This window comes from Cavia porcellus, unplaced genomic scaffold, assembly GCF_034190915.1.
Source record: "Cavia porcellus strain 051 isolate PalLab524CR breed Dunkin Hartley unplaced genomic scaffold, mCavPor4.1 scaffold_14, whole genome shotgun sequence".
NCBI classification, from domain to species: domain Eukaryota; kingdom Metazoa; phylum Chordata; class Mammalia; order Rodentia; family Caviidae; genus Cavia; species Cavia porcellus.
The window spans coordinates 12,513,655-12,532,270 of record NW_026947497.1 but is presented as its reverse complement, the minus strand read 5'-3'; the positions used below and the strand labels follow the sequence as shown (position 1 = coordinate 12,532,270).

The following is an 18,616-nucleotide window of genomic DNA, read 5'->3' as shown; positions in this document are numbered from 1 at the left end:
AGCTGGCAAATATTATAGAACATAAATTAAGGAACAGCAAAAAGAAATGTTTTATATGCATGCAAGGCAATCAGTAGGAGTTGAGAATCACACAAGGCCCTCTCTGTGGTGTCACAGAGTCTTGTGGGAGATGGAGGTAACTGTCCTGAAAGCATTACTCCATCAGGATGGCAGCAGGAACACAACTCTACACACTTGTGACTGAATTTGACAAATTTATTTCACTATACCCAAACTAAATGTATCCTAACTCAACTCTTTCTCTGGATTCCAAAAATGTATATGGTCATTCCGGTGATCCCAACACAAACGTAAGTGTTTTTCTAGCAAAGAAATCGTGGTCATAATTGACTGCTGTTAATATATCTTGTTTCCCCAATTTTTATGGAAACCAGTGAAACTTAGCATAAATTTGTAGGCCCTTTTTGTAACCCACACATATGAAAGACCTTGAAGCTTTGTTAACTTCACAATTTCCTCTGAGAGAATCATAGACAGAAAGAGCTGAATGTCCCAGAGGCTTTAAGGAGCCATAAAAATCTCTTATATTTCTTTTCTTCATTCTTCTGAATTATTAAAGCATTCTTTTATGTATATTTTAATGTGTTAGTATTAAACTACCTAAAAGTTGTCCTGAGGAGAGCTGTGTAAAAAATGTATAACTTTCACATTTTGAATTGTGTATTCTAATTCTTAGAAAAATACTTAAGAAAAGCAAGATGTATTTTACCACAGTTTTAAAAAAATCAAAATCCTTGAAGGAAATACCCTCTTGCAGCCTCCTGTAAAAATCACAGGGCAGTTAGAAAAAATATGACCTTTACTATGCATTGTTTATAGTCTGTGTGCTTTTAATACCTAATTAGTCAAAGTTTGATGGAGTTAATATAAACTGGCTATAGGGAGCTGGCTTTCTTCTGCCTAGCATGAAAAAAGAATTGTCTGGCAAATCCCTCCAATCTCACAAGTAAAATTACATATAGGGGAAAGTAAATATAGATTAAGTTGTAGAAAATGAGGATAGACTATTACAGAAAATTCATCACATTACAATTCTATAGTTGTATAATTACAAGACCTTTAAAAATTATGTGTGAATTATTGACCTACAATTAAAATATACGGACATTGCAACTCTCTTTAATTCTTAATATGTGCCAGCTAATATTCTTATACCTTGTTTATGTGAAGGCTTGGTTTTTATGATATTACCTTTCACTTGAGATCTCATAGTACAAAATGGTACTCTTGACAGACAACCTTCCAATTGGTATGAATGCTCGGTATCTGATATACCTTCCTGGCGGGTTTTGCTATCCTCTTTTGGATTAGCTTTGACTATGGTCAACTGACTTTTGCTAGACACCCTTTATTCCTGCACGAACATGTCCTGGTTTTGGCCTGCTCAGGGTACTATTCTGTTCCTATGCTTCCTGGGATGTGGTGACTGTTGTATGACCAGTGCCTGTCCCAGAACCTGCCAGTGAGTAATGTAGCCATAGTAGCAGAATGGTAGGGACACAGACAGACTACAGAGTAGAACACTATCCTGGAGGTCAGGAACCAAGGGGAGCTAGCTCATGCTTGCGGTCACTGTGCTTGGAGAGAGTAAGCAGAACTTCCTACCCATCCCTGCCCTTGATTTTCTGAAGAACATTCTGAGAGTAGCATTGCTCTCCCTTTCCACTATATAGCCTACGATGCCTCCTACACAGCTCTACTCCTGTTTCCTACCCAGAGCATAAAAGCTCAATTTGTATTCCCCTTAGTCTGGCACTCAAAACCAGAGATGCCTTTCTAAGAGGCTTTCCTGTTAGGTAAGAGATTTCGACACCTCTTCTTATATGGGTGTGTAGGTATTCTATGTGATGAGATATTAAATATAAATTACAATATACAAAATGTTTCCTATCAATATTCACTATGATTTTCTTTTTGGTACCAGGGATCAAATTCATGACCTGGCACTTGGCAGCCAGGTGCTTAGGCCACTGAGCTAAATCCCTGGCCCTTCATTATGAGTTTTTAAAATCTAAAATATACTGTATTATCATTTAAATTGCAACTGAACAAAAAAGCCTTTTATGATATAGATTTTGTCTTTTATTTGCATACTTTTCTGTAAAGCATGATTTCATAACAGATGTAGCATCATGTCTGTGAATAGATGCCATAATTGGGATAGAAGAGGGAGAATATTTCCTCCGGGACAGTATAAGAATGATTTCATCAAATTTCATTATGTATTTCCTTTCAGTCATAAGAAATGAATAATATAGTATCCGGCAGCTTCCTTTAAACCAATTTTATATAATAAATTTTCAGAACACCATTCCTCTTGGATATGTGAAATGGATCAATAAAGTAATATAGAGTATAAAACTAGTTAATTAGTTTAAAACTTTTACCTTCTGCAGTTTTTCTTTTACTTTTGAACTATTTTGAGTATGCTGTAAAATTGAGTAACTGTAAGCATTTGTCCAATTCTAATGTATTGATTTTGTCTCCTTCTGACCATAGATATTAGTGGCCTGGATAGCATAATCATTTTAATGGGAGAGAGCTTTTTTTTCTATAATGTATCAGGTTATATGAAAAATGAGGAATCTGTGGTAGGACTAATATAGATTTATGAATTTAGATTTTTTAAAGCTGCCCATGTTTTTAGCAATAGTGATAATGATACTATAACCATTTTATTCCAAATATAGTACCTTGTGATAAATGTTTTATTCTTATTTTATGGATGTACATTTAAAAACATTTTCTACTTTTAATTAACACAAAGTCATTGTACATGTTAGTGGATCACCCTGTGGCACCTGTATGCTAGTATATAATGTGTAATAGTTGGGTCAGTGTGATTGGCATACCTTTTACCTCAGACCATTTATCATTCCATTTTTTGTTTTAGAATTTTTTTCCTGATTCTATAGGATTATTTTTATTTTTTATTGAAAAAAGGTAAAACAAAATTTCATAGTAATACAGTAGGAGGATAATAGTTATGACATTGTATATTGTTATATATAAAGTGGTTACTCAAAGTACATGATATGGGCATAAGACATTCTCCAAAAGATATTAGCACAAACATTTCTGTTCAGTGAACTATGAGCAACTAGTAGTGTAACTAACTTGAATTTTTTCCCCTTTTCCCTTCCTTCCTTCCCTCTTTCTCCATCCTGTTTCCTTTTTCTTTCGAATAATTTCTTCCCATTTCACAATATCTATTGTACAGTTGGAGCTTATTTATTCTTTCACTTTTACACATCACAGACACAACATGACATTTGCACATGTGAATGATTTATTTCTAGGATTTGTTTTTGAGACATAATCTTGCTCCATTGCTAAGCTGGCCTCAAATTAGAGATCTTCCTACATTCAATGATAGAAATAGGGTAGCACCTCTTATCTGGGTTGTCTCAGTTGTGTATAGGATTCTAGAAAATCATGGACTTCATGAACTTTTGTTCGTTGGGAATCTGTGAGGAATTCTATTTCCCCCATAGATTAAACTGCAGAAAGAAGGTAGAGTGAAGCACAGGCTGATTCTGTTTCTGTGCAATGGGCATTACACGTAGGGAGAGAGGCTGCTCTACAGGGAACTGTGGCTTCTGGTCCACAGAGAATCAAAATGGGGCTGACATCATAATTCATAACTGAATATGTGTGAGCTTCCTGCACAAAGTAAATGTTCAGAAGATTTCTCTTCTAAATAAAGATATGTGAGCTTTCAGCACAAGTGTCTAAGTCTACCATGGAGAGAAGAAGATCATCCTGTATAGTTGCAGAATCCTTACTTGTCCAGAAGTAATGGGGATTCACTAAGATCTACTGTCAGAATCTAAGATGGGTGAAGTTCAAATTTGTGGTCAGATATAATTCAAAATAAAAGTGTAAAATGTGAATGAAATTTAAAACTTTATATTGAATGAATGTGATAGTTTTACATTCATATACATCATGTTCACAGATTCAAGGTTTGTGTTGAAGTTGCCTTACAAATAACTTCTTCTAATTGACATGGGTGTGTGTGTGTCCTGTGTTGGTGAGTATGGAACTTAGGACCTCATATGCTAAGCAAGTTCACTATGTATTATTACGTGTGACCTATTTAAATGGACAGAGATGCCTCATTTGGTAAGACAGTTTTCTACCATAAAAATGCATTCAAAATTTATTACAGGAATAAATAAAGCCTCTCAGTAGCATCTGTAATGTGCTCCTGAACACATGGAAAAAGCCTGTACCTATTTTTTCACAGATCTCTTGGGTTCCCATTTCCAGGCTACTTGTAATTGTTTTATACTTCTTTGCCGAAGTTTTCCTTGGTCCTTAGTTGATAGCAATATGAAACAAAAGTAGGCTGTTTGCAGCCACCATGAAGCGCGGCCCAGCCATGCCCGTCTGCCTTGGAGCCAACTGAGTGTGGACTGAAACCTCCAAAAACTGGATCAAACTCGCAACCTTATGCTTGCCAGGAAGGCACTTACGCTGCTGAGCTAAATCTCTGACCAGAAGAAACTTGAATGTACTCACCAAGAAAAAAATGTTGGACTTCCCTGAGAACATGGTGGATAGATAGCAGCAGCTTTGGAGACTCTCTGAGAAACCACACTTAAAATCCAGGAATGGTGCTGGACAAGAAATCCTAAGCAAGGGGAGATATCTTTGCCAACCCAGGAATGAACTGAACTAAGAGACACCAACTGGAAACGCAATCCTGGTGATATAACAGGAACAGATAAGGTCTCAGTGCAGAAGCTGGACCCCACGCCACTGGAAGCTGCGATTTGAATTTCCTGCAGCCACTACTGCATCCCAATCGGTGCAGCAAGGAGAGAGGTGCGAAAGCTCTGAGAGTGGGAAGCAATGAATGGAGTTGAGAGCGGGACTGGCCGGGAGCCCTGCATCGACTCACAGTGAGTGAGAGGAATGGGGACCCTTCCATAGAGTAGGAGGCTTCAGCAAAGGACATACTGGGACCAGGCAGACTAGCCAGAACAGGTTGTTGCAGTGACTTCAGTTACATATTCCCCAGTCAAGCAGGATTGGTGGGGAGTGCCTGGCCTGTGTGACACTGCTGACTAAGACCCAGTAGGCTAGCCCAAACCAGGTCCCAGTGCCGGGAGGTGCACCCTAGCAGTGAAGCCTTCAGTAGGTTGACCTGGAGGGGCAGGCCCAGCATAGGCTGCCCAGATCTCTGTCTCCCTAGTACACTGCAGTGGGCAGGAACACCTAGCCATCGCAATTCAAGCAAACTGTAACCAACAAAGAAAGAAACTGGGCCTCATATTCGCTTGTATAAAAGGAACAAAAAGTATGGGAAGAGGGAGCAACAAGAAAGGATCCTCAGCCCCAATCCTGAGAAACATCCAATATCAGACACGGCACCAATAGACATAAAACGCTATCTCCAGAGCCTCATAGACGAGTTCAGGAATGAAGTTATTAATTACCTGAAGCAAGATATAAGTAGAATAGTTAGAGAAATGCTAAACACCGCCTAAGAAAAAACAGATGGTGGAATGGAAGAACAGAAAAAAAGGGAAGAATTGTTTGATAGAGAAAATAGAGAAAACATAGAATACATGAAGCAGGTTCAAAGAGATTACCAGCAAACTAAAAACTCTATCGAAAACTGGCATAACAGCTTGAAAGAAACTAAGGATAGATTATCTGAACTGGAGGGCAGATTTGTAATATGGGAGCATGAAATGAAAATCTTCTTAAAAATAACAAAAAACAGCAACAATACAAAAGCTACAAGATGATAAGAGGATCTATAACTTAAGAATTAAGAACATAGAAGAAGTAGAGACACAAACAAATGGACTACAAAAGCTATTCACAGAAATAATCCAAGAGAATTTCCCTAATTTAGCAAATGGTAAATATACTCAGATGTATGAGGCATACAGGACCCCAGCCACCTACAACCCAAACAGAACTACACCCAGGCATATAATAATCAAAATACCAGAAGTCCAGTATAAGAACAGAATATTAAAAGCCGTCAGAGACAAGAAACAGATCACTTACAAGGGAACACCCATCAGAATTACAGCAGACTTCTCAGCTCAAACCATCAAATCATGAAGAGCGTGGGGGGAAATAATTCAAGCTTTGAAAGATAATAACCTCCAGCCAAGATTGATATATCCTGTACAACTGTCCCTAGAAATTGATGGAAAAACAAGGTGCTTCCAGGATAAAGAGGAACTAGGGGAATTTGCAACCACCAATTCAACTTTACAGAGAATGCTACAGGATAGTCTAAAAAGGGAAAATACCAAGATTCCAGAAATAGTGGCAGAGAGGCCACAATGAATGGAGCAGAAAGCGAAATGAAGAAGACAAACTGACAACAAACGACAGAAAAAGTGCTCAACAGAAATGAGGCAGAGAAGATCGGATGGTAGGAACAGCTATTTTGGAGAAAACAAGACATCATAATAGCTAGTGCTGATTTAGTGTCATGTTTTGAAGTCCCATCAAACTTGTATTCTTCTGTCTCCATCAGTCTTAAAAGGTTGTATCTTTTGGATTGTATTATATATGATAATATAAGCAAAAACTTTTTTTTTTAATTTTATTTAAGAGGAAAAAGAGAAAAACACAAAACAAAACAAAGTGGTGTAAGGTTACACATAATACAGAACTACAAAAAAAAAATAATAACAGTAAGAAATCACCTGTTAATAGATTACATATTATCATCTTGGAAATAGTTGCTCAAATCACAGTATCAAAGAATACAAAGTGGACATTCAAACAGAGAGACTGCAAACAGCTGTGTTCAATGATCCAAAAACTTTTATAGACAAGGAGATTATACAGAAACCATTGTTCATTTTCTGTTAATTGGTTCTAAATACCCAGTAATAATGTCATTCTCTTGAATGGTTTTATAGTGTCTTGAATATGTTTGATGCAATAGTATACGAAGTTATACTCAAAGATTTCAAGGAAAGAGACACTATAGTAACTATTTTTATGTCAGGATATCTTGTGGTGAAACACTATTTTGCTTAAATGGTTATGTTTTGACCTGTGCTGTTCTGTTGTTATGCCCTCTTTTATCTCAATCCCCTTTTTAAAAAATTATTTACTTTTTTTCTTTTTATCTTTTTAATTAATGGAAAAATTAAAAAAAGCAGGATACATTATAGTAACCTACTTTGATTTCCTATTAACTTGATTTAAAATCCTGTATTGCCCTCACCATCTTGTTTTAACTGATTTTCCCCTGTTCTGCTTTGCTTGATAGTACCAAGTTCGAAAGTATAGGCAAAACTGTGAAGACAATAAGATTCATTATGACGCCCATTCTGGTTGACTGTTATCTTCTTTTAAAGTCCTGTAATGTCTCCAATGCTTTGGTTTTATTCTTTACTGTTCAATTTTATTCAATTTTATTTGATCAATTTTATTATAACTGGCAATTCTTCTTAAAATAGCAAGAGGCAGTACGGTAACCATTGTTGATCACCTTGTATTTTGTTTTTACATTATCTCTTATGTCCATCCTTTTGATTTGACTGACTGTGTTCTGATATGTCACATTTGGTTTTACTCTCTTCAAAAAAAGTAATAAGAACTGTGGGAGTAATAAAACCCAAAATGTGTCAAAGAAAAGAAAAGGAAGTGCTCTAAAGGTTATAAATGTATATATATTTAAGTGTATAAGATATATAACCATATTACTGAGTTTTTTTGGATCATTGAACAAAACTGTTTGCACTCTCACTATTTGAAAGTCTACTTTATATGCTTCAATTTTGTAACTTGAACAACTATTTCTAAGATGAGAATATGTAATCTATTAACTAGTGATTTCTTACTGTTTATTTTTTAAATTTTGTATTACTTGTACCCTTTTTCTGTTTTTTTCTTTTTCTCCTTAAAAAAAAAGCAATTATCTCTCATTCTTTTTTTTATTCAAATATTCAGTGTCTGTTTTGGGCAGCTGAAACTGTTGTATATACCTGAAGATATTCACAGCGTAAAAGCTGACAGCAAAATCTTGTGAAGTACAAAAAGTATAGCAGATGCTTCAACCCAAAAATCTAAAAGTAGTTTAAACTAAGGTGCATTTTGTTTACTCTTTTCTTCTGAAAATAGACAGCCAGCCAAATCTTGCCCCAAAATTGAAAGTTGAGTTGGACTGACTGTAGTATAGAAGCCAGAGAGGCAGGATTAACCTTGCTCTGGAAAACCAAGAGATCTAAGACATTGATCTCTAGATGGATCCCAGGGTTAAGGAAAGTAGGAGGAGCAAGGAGGGAAGGAGCACAGCACTTTAAACTAGCAAGCCAGAGGCCAGCACGGCAAAACTTAAATGTTAGAGCTGCATTTTAAGTGCTTTTTTTAAATGGGCACAAGAGGTGTTTCCTACAGAAATCCATAATTTGGGTATGTGTTTGAGGGGTGAGATTGTCTGTGAAAAGAAGGAACTGGGAAATTTAAACCCTCTTGGCTGTGGCAAATGCAAACCTTCTTCAGATTACATGGTTGCCTGTGTGTGTGTGGCCCATTGTCAGGTGGATGGTAACTGACCAATACGGCAGAAGGCCAATGTCATCCCTCTTCCCACACTATTCCTTGGTGCTGTCTATGGGAAGGTGATTCCACGCAGAGCACCCAGAAAGGGCCTGTGGGTATGAACACCTTACAATACCAAGAGCTTCCCTTAGGTTATATTAGGGTAATAATTAATGCTAATAGTGGTGAAACTGTGGTGTCAAAAATTTGACATATCATTTCATATATCATCTGTGTAAAAAAATGACAGATCCCATCCCCATGCATTAGCATTTTGGAGGAATAAAAAATTACTTTTGAAGCTCACTGATCACTAATAAGAGCTTATTATTGATATTGCCAGATAAATAGTGTGTTGCTTTATGTAGCTTTAGTGAAACTCCTATTGGTGTGTGAAAATAATTCCGGGATGCCAAGAATTTAATTTGCACTTATAATCAGAGTTACTTTGCATAAAGATTAAAATTTATTTTGACACTACAGTGAAAGATTTACTTCATAAGTTCGGAATTTACATTTTTTCACTTCATTTGAAATAAGATGTCTTATAATTTGAAAAAATAGTTTAAATAGGTATTGTAGACATACCTGTATTTTACTCAGGTTCTCAGAATTGTTTAAAATCCAGACATTTCGGGGCTGGGGATTTCGCTCAGCAGCGTAAGTGCCTGCCTTGCAAGCAGGCAGTCCTGAGTTCAATCCCTGGTACCGATAAAAACGAAAAAAACAAACAAACAAACAAAAAAAATCCAGACATTTCTATACTTGGTAACACCATTTCCCACTGACTTTATGTCAAAACCAGGTGATAATATATTTTCCTTGAGGTATTGTTTATGTGATAGGTCCTCAGCCATACATTGCTAACAGCATGTGCCTTATCAAACCCGACAAGATTACATCCTGAAAGGTTATACTTTTATTCATGTAAGAAAATAGACTTGATGTTCCAAGGAAGAATAAATCCAAGCTATTAAAGTAGTTTAATAAATATTAAATGACAAGAGGACCTCGTTGTGCACTAGCTTCAGGGCTTGTGGATAATAAAATCTTCAAATGGAGCTACACAGAGTTATAGATGTCTTACCATTTATATTCTTCCTTTGCCTATTACCATTATAGTTGTGAGAGCCAGGAATGGGAGGAGGTGGGTTATATGGCTTTTGTTGGTGACTGAATTAAAAATAAATGTAAAATCAATTCATTTTTCAGCAGGATAAATATAGAAATCTGCTTTTGAAATAACAGGTACTTAATCACTCCCCCTCGTTTGCCTACTCACTGCAGAATAAAGTTGTGAACTTGACATTGAATTTGAAGCACACCAGGTGATATGCATTTCCATTATTGTTAAATTCTAGTTTCCTGAAAACTAGAAGTTAGTTATATCATCATGTTTGGAATGTCAAAACAGTCCCTGCTGGGAGAGGCAGAATACCTCATGATTCATAGAGGATCACTAAGTTAGATGATTATAGGAAAGAAAAAATAAGTGGAGCTGCTTAGCAAGAGAAAGTTCATCAGTGCTATTGTTGTAAAGGCTGCTGTTGCAAACTCTTAAGTGACTCCAGCAATCTTTGCCCCCTATGGTTCATGCTCTTGTTATTGAAATTGTACCAGCCTGGTGTCTTATTCCTAAATAACCTGATATGGCAAATATGATGAGATGCCACTTCTGTACTTAGGCTCAATAAAATAGTGACTTTCCCCTTTGTTTTCTGGACTCTGTCTCCTTGGCTTTGAGGAACCATGTTTCAGATTTATATACACTGAACTAGATGCCTCTAGCCAACAATCAGCCAAGTGCTATGACCCTCAGCTCTGAAACCCTTGAGAACGTAAATACTGTCAGCGAGTATGAACTTAGCAACAGATTTTTCCTCAATCAGGATGTTAGATGTGACCCTATTTGTGGCTGGCTGACACACCTTGACTATGGCCTTGGGAAAAATCCTAAAGCAAAGGATTCAGTTAAGCCATACTCAGGTTCCTGACTCTTAGAAATTGTGTCCTAAATCTGTGGTGTTTGATACACAGCGGGGGAAAGCTAATACTAGGTGGGTCTGCTTGCTTGGGCTGTCATAAGGAAGTACCACAGCTTGTAATTTATTTTTTTGTAGATCTGGAGGCTGAAAGCGTCCCTGGAGAGTGGCAAGAAGGTTTGCTTCCTCTGAGGTCTCCTTTCTTTGGCTTGTAGACATCCAGTCGCCTAGTATGGTCCTCACTGGATGTGTATCAGTGCCCTGATTTTCTTCTTAGATGGGCAGCAGTCATGTTGGATTTGAGCCTACACTGCTGACCTCATTTTAACTTAATTACCTTTATAGAAACCTCATCTCCAAATATAGTTACATTCTGAGGCCTGGGGATTAGAATTTCGTATGAATTTTTCAGGGCAATAATTCATTCCATAACAACTGGCTAAATAAGACATGTTTTATCTAAGTTGATAAAATTCTAGGATTTATTGTTTGTAAAGGTCTTTTGCTTCCTTGTTTTTCATTATTTAACAATCATATACATTTCATATGATTTACCTGTATGCATCTCATATGGCTTAACATATTTATTTGCATGTCTTTCGTAACAAAATTTTAATTTAAATTCACAAGTCTTTCATATGCTTCACATTTAACATTCTACTGGTACTTATTTAAGATAATATTTTCAAAATCCAGTTTACTCCATTGTGTTTATTTGCATTCTTAAAAATAATAATATTCTGGAACTAATTTATCTTCAGAATAAGGATTGTTCACAAGATAGAGACTTCAAGAATTTATATTTGAATTATATATAGTCTTAGATAATGATAAGGGCAAAATATCTGTTGATTAGGAATCTATGCTGTGCTGTTGCTTCATTAAGACAGGTTTCTCTCTGAATATTGATAAAACTGTATGTATGTAAAATGTTCTTTTAAATTGAAAAAAAAAGCTACTACCTGCTACAGTTCTTTGTAGCATAGGCCAGTGGTTCTCAGAATGTGGATTGCTGATCTGAGAGTTCCTAGAACTCCCTTAGGAGATCTGCAAAGTCAAACTGTTACTGCCTTTAAAAAAAAAATAGGGTGCCTCTTTCACATGTATAGACAATGTGTTGCATCACAAATGTAAAAGAAATAAAGTTGCTGAAGCCTTTACAGGAATCAAAGCAGTAGGTTTAGGATTGTTTGTATTTTTCAGCACATGCACTCACAGGAGGAAAAAAAAAGATAGGCAATTTCACTTTAGATTGTCCTTGATGAAGCAATTAAAATAATCCCTGATATTAAATCTTGACTTTTGATTATGTACTTTGCAACATTACACATGACTAAATAAGAAATATACATAAAACACTTATTCTCTATAAAAGTTTGGTTTGGTGCAGTTGGTGTAGTTGTTTGAGTTGGGAAGTAAGCTATCTGCTTGTTGATGGAACACTATATTTTACTGGAAAGAATGTCTGAAAAACAAGCTCTGAATGTTGGGGCTGAAATGTTCCACACACATTTTCTCAAAAACAAACTAAGTGAGCCTATCTTCAAGGAAAACAACAGCAAGTGGCACAACTTATTCCAGTATTCTAATTTGAGCTTTCAAACACGTTAGAATTTTAGAAAACATGTATCTGCCCATTTGGGCTTCAATAATTTTCACACCTAAGGATTCTTGTGATGAGATTGGTGTTGCTATTAACAAATGTTACTTTTCTGAAATATGTCATCAATAGAAAAGACTAACTTCTTGAAGCATTGTTTTCCAGATGACTAGTAGATCATGTTATAAAATTGTGCCTGAATAAAAGATTGGTTTAAAGTGCAAGAAAATTTAAAACTAACAGAGTAAACCTTGTTATATTGGACAGTATATAATGTTGAAAATATATTTGAGTTAAACATTAGAGTATTTAATCTCATTTGATATGGCCCATAAAGTTCATTCGCTGGTTTTATACTGCATCTGGCACCTGACCTTTATGAGACTATCATATGTTGAGTTTGGGGATAAGATGAAAGAATATTGGGTTGGGGTAAAGTGCTTATTTAGCATGTGTGAAGTCCTTGGTTTCCAGCTCTGTGGAGGAGGTAGTATTCAGAATGACTGCATTAAATTACTTGTTTTTCCACCTGTATATCCTCATAAGGTCAAATGTTCTTCATATTCTTAAACTAGGCTGAAAATAAAAGCAAATCTGAGAATATAATTATCTCCTAGTATGGTAGGCATCAAAAATATTTGTAAGAATACAAAAACAATGGCTTTCTTTTGACTGTTGTGTAAAATACATTATTTGTCATGAAAAATACATTACTATACTGGAGTTGGAAAACCATCTCTTCTCTCCTGTTACAATAAAGATTGGCAGAGGCACATTTTTATCACCAAATGCTAAATCCAGAGGGAAATTCTGATGAAGAAAAGTATGTTTGCAAAGTCTTAAAATATCTCCTCACGTATTTGTAAGTTACAAAAGAAAGAAGTAATTATTTAGTGGAGAAATTAATGGCACCTTGAACTGGTTATGAAAGCTAATATCACTTTTGAGGTGCAGATAGACAAAATGTACCTCCAAAAGTGATAGCATTAGATAGTAATGTTCCTGCAGAAAAACGTAGCCTAAATAAAATCATGAGAAAATATTTGGCAAATCCAATATGAGAAAATTTCTCTTAAAAAACAGACCTGGTGATATTCAAAATATAAAAGTCATAAAAGACAGGCTGTGGAAATACAGCAGGTTAAAACAGGTTAAAGAGAAATGACTGCCACCTGATAGTAGCCTGAATGCTGCTTGAGAGGGCATCATTAGTGTTAAGCTGGAAAAAAATGGGAATACGATCAGTAAAAATATGCTGCAGTTAGTACGTATACTATGATAGCAAGAAAGTTTCCCAATTCCTAAGTAATGCACACTAAAATTTTAGGGGTAAAGAACCTTGATATTGGTAAGTAATCTTCAAATGGTATAGAAAAATTATATTTATAGATATGTGTATATATTTTTGTATACACCTGTGTATGATTAAATATGTACAAACATTCAGAGAGAGGCATGGAGATTGCACACAAATGATTTTTTAAAGAGTAAAATATTATCTAATGTTATCTTGATAAGGTTTACCATCCATACTCTTTAATTTTTAATTTCCAAATAAGAAATTAACTTTGTTAAATGTAGTTACTTTTTAAACTATGCAATGAGCTAATATTTTTAAGGAAACATGTTTAAAATTTTCTTTTTAAAATTTGAATAGGATAAATACTAGACTCAGACTATGGGAGCTTTTTGAGGTACTTGGTAATTTTTAAGAATGTAGGGGTTTGCTCAGATCACAGAGGTTGAGGACCATTGGGATACATTCAGTGACTGGCATAGGGTGTCTCCTTCATCCTCTTCAGTCCATTTTATGACATTCATGAGAACTGATTTGGTAGATGCCACTTACTAATACTGTAATCTAAGGCAAGCCAATTACCTTTCAGTTTTCTTCTATGTAAAATGGGGTAATAATATTGTCTCTCTCAGGAGCTTGTTGAATATCTTAACTATGTAAAAAGCCTCAACTAGGGGTCACGTCAGTAGTGCTGTTCTTAGGAGCAACATGAGTTTCTATGTTCTTGTCTCTCTCATAGTTACTGTGTGCTTGGTAAGTGACTGGTTATAATTATATGCCTATGTTCCACCACAAGGAAACCAAAGAAGAGTATCAAGATCATTCTTAAAATGGAAATTTGTACTGGGTCATGCTTCTGAAAGAAATGACCAGGAAAACAGATCGGTGAAGATAAGCAAGCAGTCACGGAATTGGGGAACATCAGGTTGAGCATTATACACACAAGAAGTCGAAACAAGAAGTATGTGGAGAGTGGTTAATGGAATATTCATTCCCTGAACAGAAAACATTTTTCCCTGAGGAGTAAACTGTATCTATAGCCCTGGATGCATCGGCATTCCAATTTACAGATACTCATCCTGTGTTATACATGGATATGCCTGTTGAGCTATTTAAATTCATGTAACAATATTTACTAGGTAAAGAGAGAAAATAATAGTGTTTTGGGTGCCATTTTCACCATTTCTTCCAGCCCAAGTGTAAATTGAGTCATATCGTATGCCTCTCTCCACTAAGCATCAAACCAATAAAATATAAAATTTATCATTGAACTATGTGGCTTTCACTTGAGTCCACCTTGAAATGCTTTTTTTTTTTTTTTAAATCAAAGGATAAGAAAGACCACAGGCTTTATGTCATTTTGGCCTGCTACTTATTGTCATCTATTGTTTGATGCTTTATCATGACTTCTTTTTTTTTAACAGATCATCAGAAACTGGAAAGGGAAGCTAGAATCTGCCGTCTTTTGAAACACCCCAATATTGGTGAGGAAATGTTTTTATTGTATTTTAAATGTTAATTTGTTACAGTAGATACTATATTGTATCATAATAAAAATGTTAATTTTAATAACATAACTGTTAAATAGTAGTTTCCTACCTTTGTTCTTGCTTACATTTGATTCTTCAGGTTTTTTTTAAATAGGTTTGTTATTTTTTGTTGCATTCATTTTTATGCAGTTTTTGAACCAGGAATGGAAAATAAAACTATTGCTATAAATTAATCTTAATTTATGGAAATTAAAATACTTCATTGAATCAGTAGTATTTTGTTTCCTGTTGTGCTAAAGGTGGACTGTACCTCATCTAGTGGAAACTGAAAGATTAAATGAATTAAAATTTGATAATTTGTGGTTATATTATTTTGAATTTAAGTACATATTTGGAGTTTGCTGCATTAGCTAATTCAGTGTTCCTCTATGGTCTCAAATGAAATAAAAATAATAATCATTTAGCTAATTTGCAGGATAGTTGCAAAAGTGAAAGTAAAACTAGTGTAAAATATATTTGTGGATATATTTTCTCAAGAACTAGCAATTATGAATACCTGTGTAAAGAGAACACATGGTCTTAGTTAAGCAGTGTTTTTAATGTGTAATTAAGATTGCTCATCTGGTGGTGAAGTATGGAGAGATACAACTTGTGCCATTAATTTAGTCAGCTAAACTACTTTTCATTAATTCTGTAAGAAGTTTGCCTTGTGTTTATCAATTCTATTCTACTGATTAGTAAAATGATTTTAGAATAGAATTATTCTAAAAGAATAGAATTATATTATTCTAAAATAATAGAATTCTAAAATTCATAATTATAAAATAACAGTTTGTGAAATTAAAAAACATTGAATATATGAACAATAGAAGAATAAAGACAAAATGAATAGAAAAATCAAAAACTATGTGTAAATTAAGTGACAGTGACTCATTCTTTCAGAAAATTGGTATTCTCCTGGCTTCCTCAGGTTTAACTGTTAACCAAAATATTTCTGATCTAGAAGTAGTGAGAAAGAGTTGAAAATGCTCTACAGTTTGCAAAATCATTCATTGAGAAGATTTCCAGTTCTTTTATTTTGATGTGTAGAACCATTCAGTATCTATTCCTGCCATGAAGTTCTTAGTGTCCTGCTTTTAGTGGGTACCTGATAAGCTCCTAAGTGAAAGAGTGAATCCAGTGACATGCTATCATCTATCTGAAAGAAAACTTCTAATTTAGGGAAAGAACAAAACTATAATGTATGTGTACCTATTAATAAAATATTTTACGACCAAAATCTATGACATTTATTGGTTGGCTGCGAAGTAGACCCCTTTTTCAAGTGCCTTTTAGGCACAGTCTTCTCCCTGTGTATGATGTCGCTGTACCAAATTCTTCATTCATGTAAGGACCCCAAGTCGTGCTGCAGTAGAGCTTGTACTAGTGACCTAATTTTAATTATCCCTTTAAACACTGTGCTTGTAAGTACAGTCACATTCTGAGGTACCAGGGGTAGGACTTCGTGAACAGCTTGACTGGTGGTGAGCCCCCCAGGCAGGATAAAGTACACTCTGGGTATGCCTGGGTGGGCCACGAAGCCGGACCTTGGATGCTGCATCTGTTCCTTGACCCCTTCCTCTTGGACATTATGTCCCTGCTCTGCTTCCCAGCTGTCTTTAATTGAGCACCTTTGCTCCACCAGGCTCTTCTGCCATGATGATTTTACCCTGGAGCTAATCAGATATGGTTTGCAATCTCTGAAATCAAGAGCCACAATAAACCCTTTCCTCTTAAATTGTGTGTGTCTGGTATCTGGGCCCATGAAAGGAAAAAGTGATCAACATTGACTTCAGTGTATAGATTTGGGGGGCCAAAAATTCAGTCCACAGCATTAACTGAAGAGAAGTTACACAGTATGACCCACTACAGTTCCAAAAGTACTTCTCTTGCTTGGAGTTAAGACAAAATGAAATCTTTGTTTAGTGAACTTGCATTTCTTGTGCAGAAGGCTTGTTCCTTGTTTGTTTTGTTTCTATCAAGAGCCTTCTGTGAAACAATTGGGTAATAGCGCTAGGCTAGCTTCTTCCATTTCTTCTAGGAGTTTGAAGCTGAATATTCTAAATACTTCCAGTTAGACAAGAACTGTTTTTATTTTGAAACTGCAAGAGGAGAAATATTATTAAAAAAGGGAAAGTCAAATATGGGAAGTTTCAAAGTTTTGTAGGCTATGCAGAATCGCTGTGCTCTGATACAATGTGTACTTTTCTTCATATATCTATCTTGGCCAAATGTAACTTCCTCACTTTGGATATTTTTCCGTGTGTCCAGATCTCAACAGTACAAAAGGAATTAGGGAAACAGAAGTCTTTGAAACCGGTGAGACTCTTTTCTGCCCGCTAGAGAGATTTTTAGTGATCTGCTACATATATTATAGATAAATGTGGACATACTCTCAGAAGTTATAACATGGGAAAATGCACTATATCATTCATTCACTGAGAAGTCACTGTCTTGGGTGTGCAAAGAACAAGGTGGACCACATCCCTCTTGAGAGCCTGCATTCATGGGGAAGACAGTAAACAAAATAGAGGGTATTAGATAATAATTAATTGAAGGAGAAGGGGAGTAGAAAACATTATGGAATTCTAATTTAAAATCATTGGCTACATTAGTAAGATGACATTCGAATAGAAGGCTAAAAGCTGGGAGGAAGCAAGTCATTTTTCTCTCCGGTGGGGATAAGAAACATTGCAAAGAGAAGGAACAAGTAGCATATGAAATGGACCTGAGACTGGGCCATGCCCGGTAAATTCTGTCATAGTTTTTGAAGTAATTGGCAAAGTGAGAGATATTTTAATTTTATTCTAAATATTTTAATTAGTGGGTTTAATTCATGGGTTTCCATGTAATGTAATCTAAGTTTTTCATTTACCCAAATAAACAATAATAATTTAAAAACAACCTCAGTGATAGTGATTGTCATAAAATGGTAAGCAGCAGTCACAACCAACAGATGATATACCATAAATGGCCCTGTGAGTAACATCAGTGTGGGGACAATAGTGAGCAAGCACTATGTTCCTATATGGCTTGTCAGCGGTGGGTGGGTCACAGTAGCAGCAGCAGTGGTAACCGTAGTGGGTAACAGGAGTTGGGGGGGTCACTAGCACTTACTACTGAGTCATAACATACAGAGAAAACAGCCTTTCATCTTGACTCCCTAAAAGCATAATGCCACAGCTATGAAATAGGAGATCCTTATTCTCTTTTTCCTTTCCTCTATTATATTATTTGCTCTGTTATTTTACTATTTCCTGTATTTTATTATTTAAGATCTTTTACATTTTTAAACTTCAAGGACAAAGAAACTATTTTTGGCAATTTTTTTCCCCTGTGAAAATTTGCTTATTTCACTTTTATGTGCTTGTCTTTTGGAACAGAATTAATAATTTTGAGAACTTACAGCAAGTAAATGGTTTGTCTCAAGACACACATTTTTAAACTGACATAGTAATTTATTAAATTATATTTTAATGCTATTTTTAATATTTTTCTGATCTTAAAATAATATATAGATTTAGGGAAAAATTTATAAGGTACACCATGAGGTGTTGCAAAGAAACTGGAGGGCACAGTTTGTAACATTTGTTTTATACATTTTTACCTTTTTATAGTAAATTTGATAGAGAGAGATACTAATTTTCAGCATCCTCTT

General features: G+C 35.4%; 1 protein-coding gene across 19 annotated transcripts in view; it reads left to right on the top strand.

The window, feature by feature from the left end:
* Camk2d (calcium/calmodulin dependent protein kinase II delta) overlaps positions 1 to 18,616 on the top strand; it is a 298,536-nt gene that overhangs the window by 83,090 nt on the left and 196,830 nt on the right. For all 19 annotated transcript variants that reach the window (XM_063260693.1, XM_063260692.1, XM_023564349.2 and 16 more), the window contains exon 3: positions 14,854 to 14,913. In XM_063260693.1, coding sequence (XP_063116763.1) covers positions 14,854 to 14,913 — 60 coding nt within the window. The remainder of the gene's footprint in view (positions 1 to 14,853; positions 14,914 to 18,616) is intronic.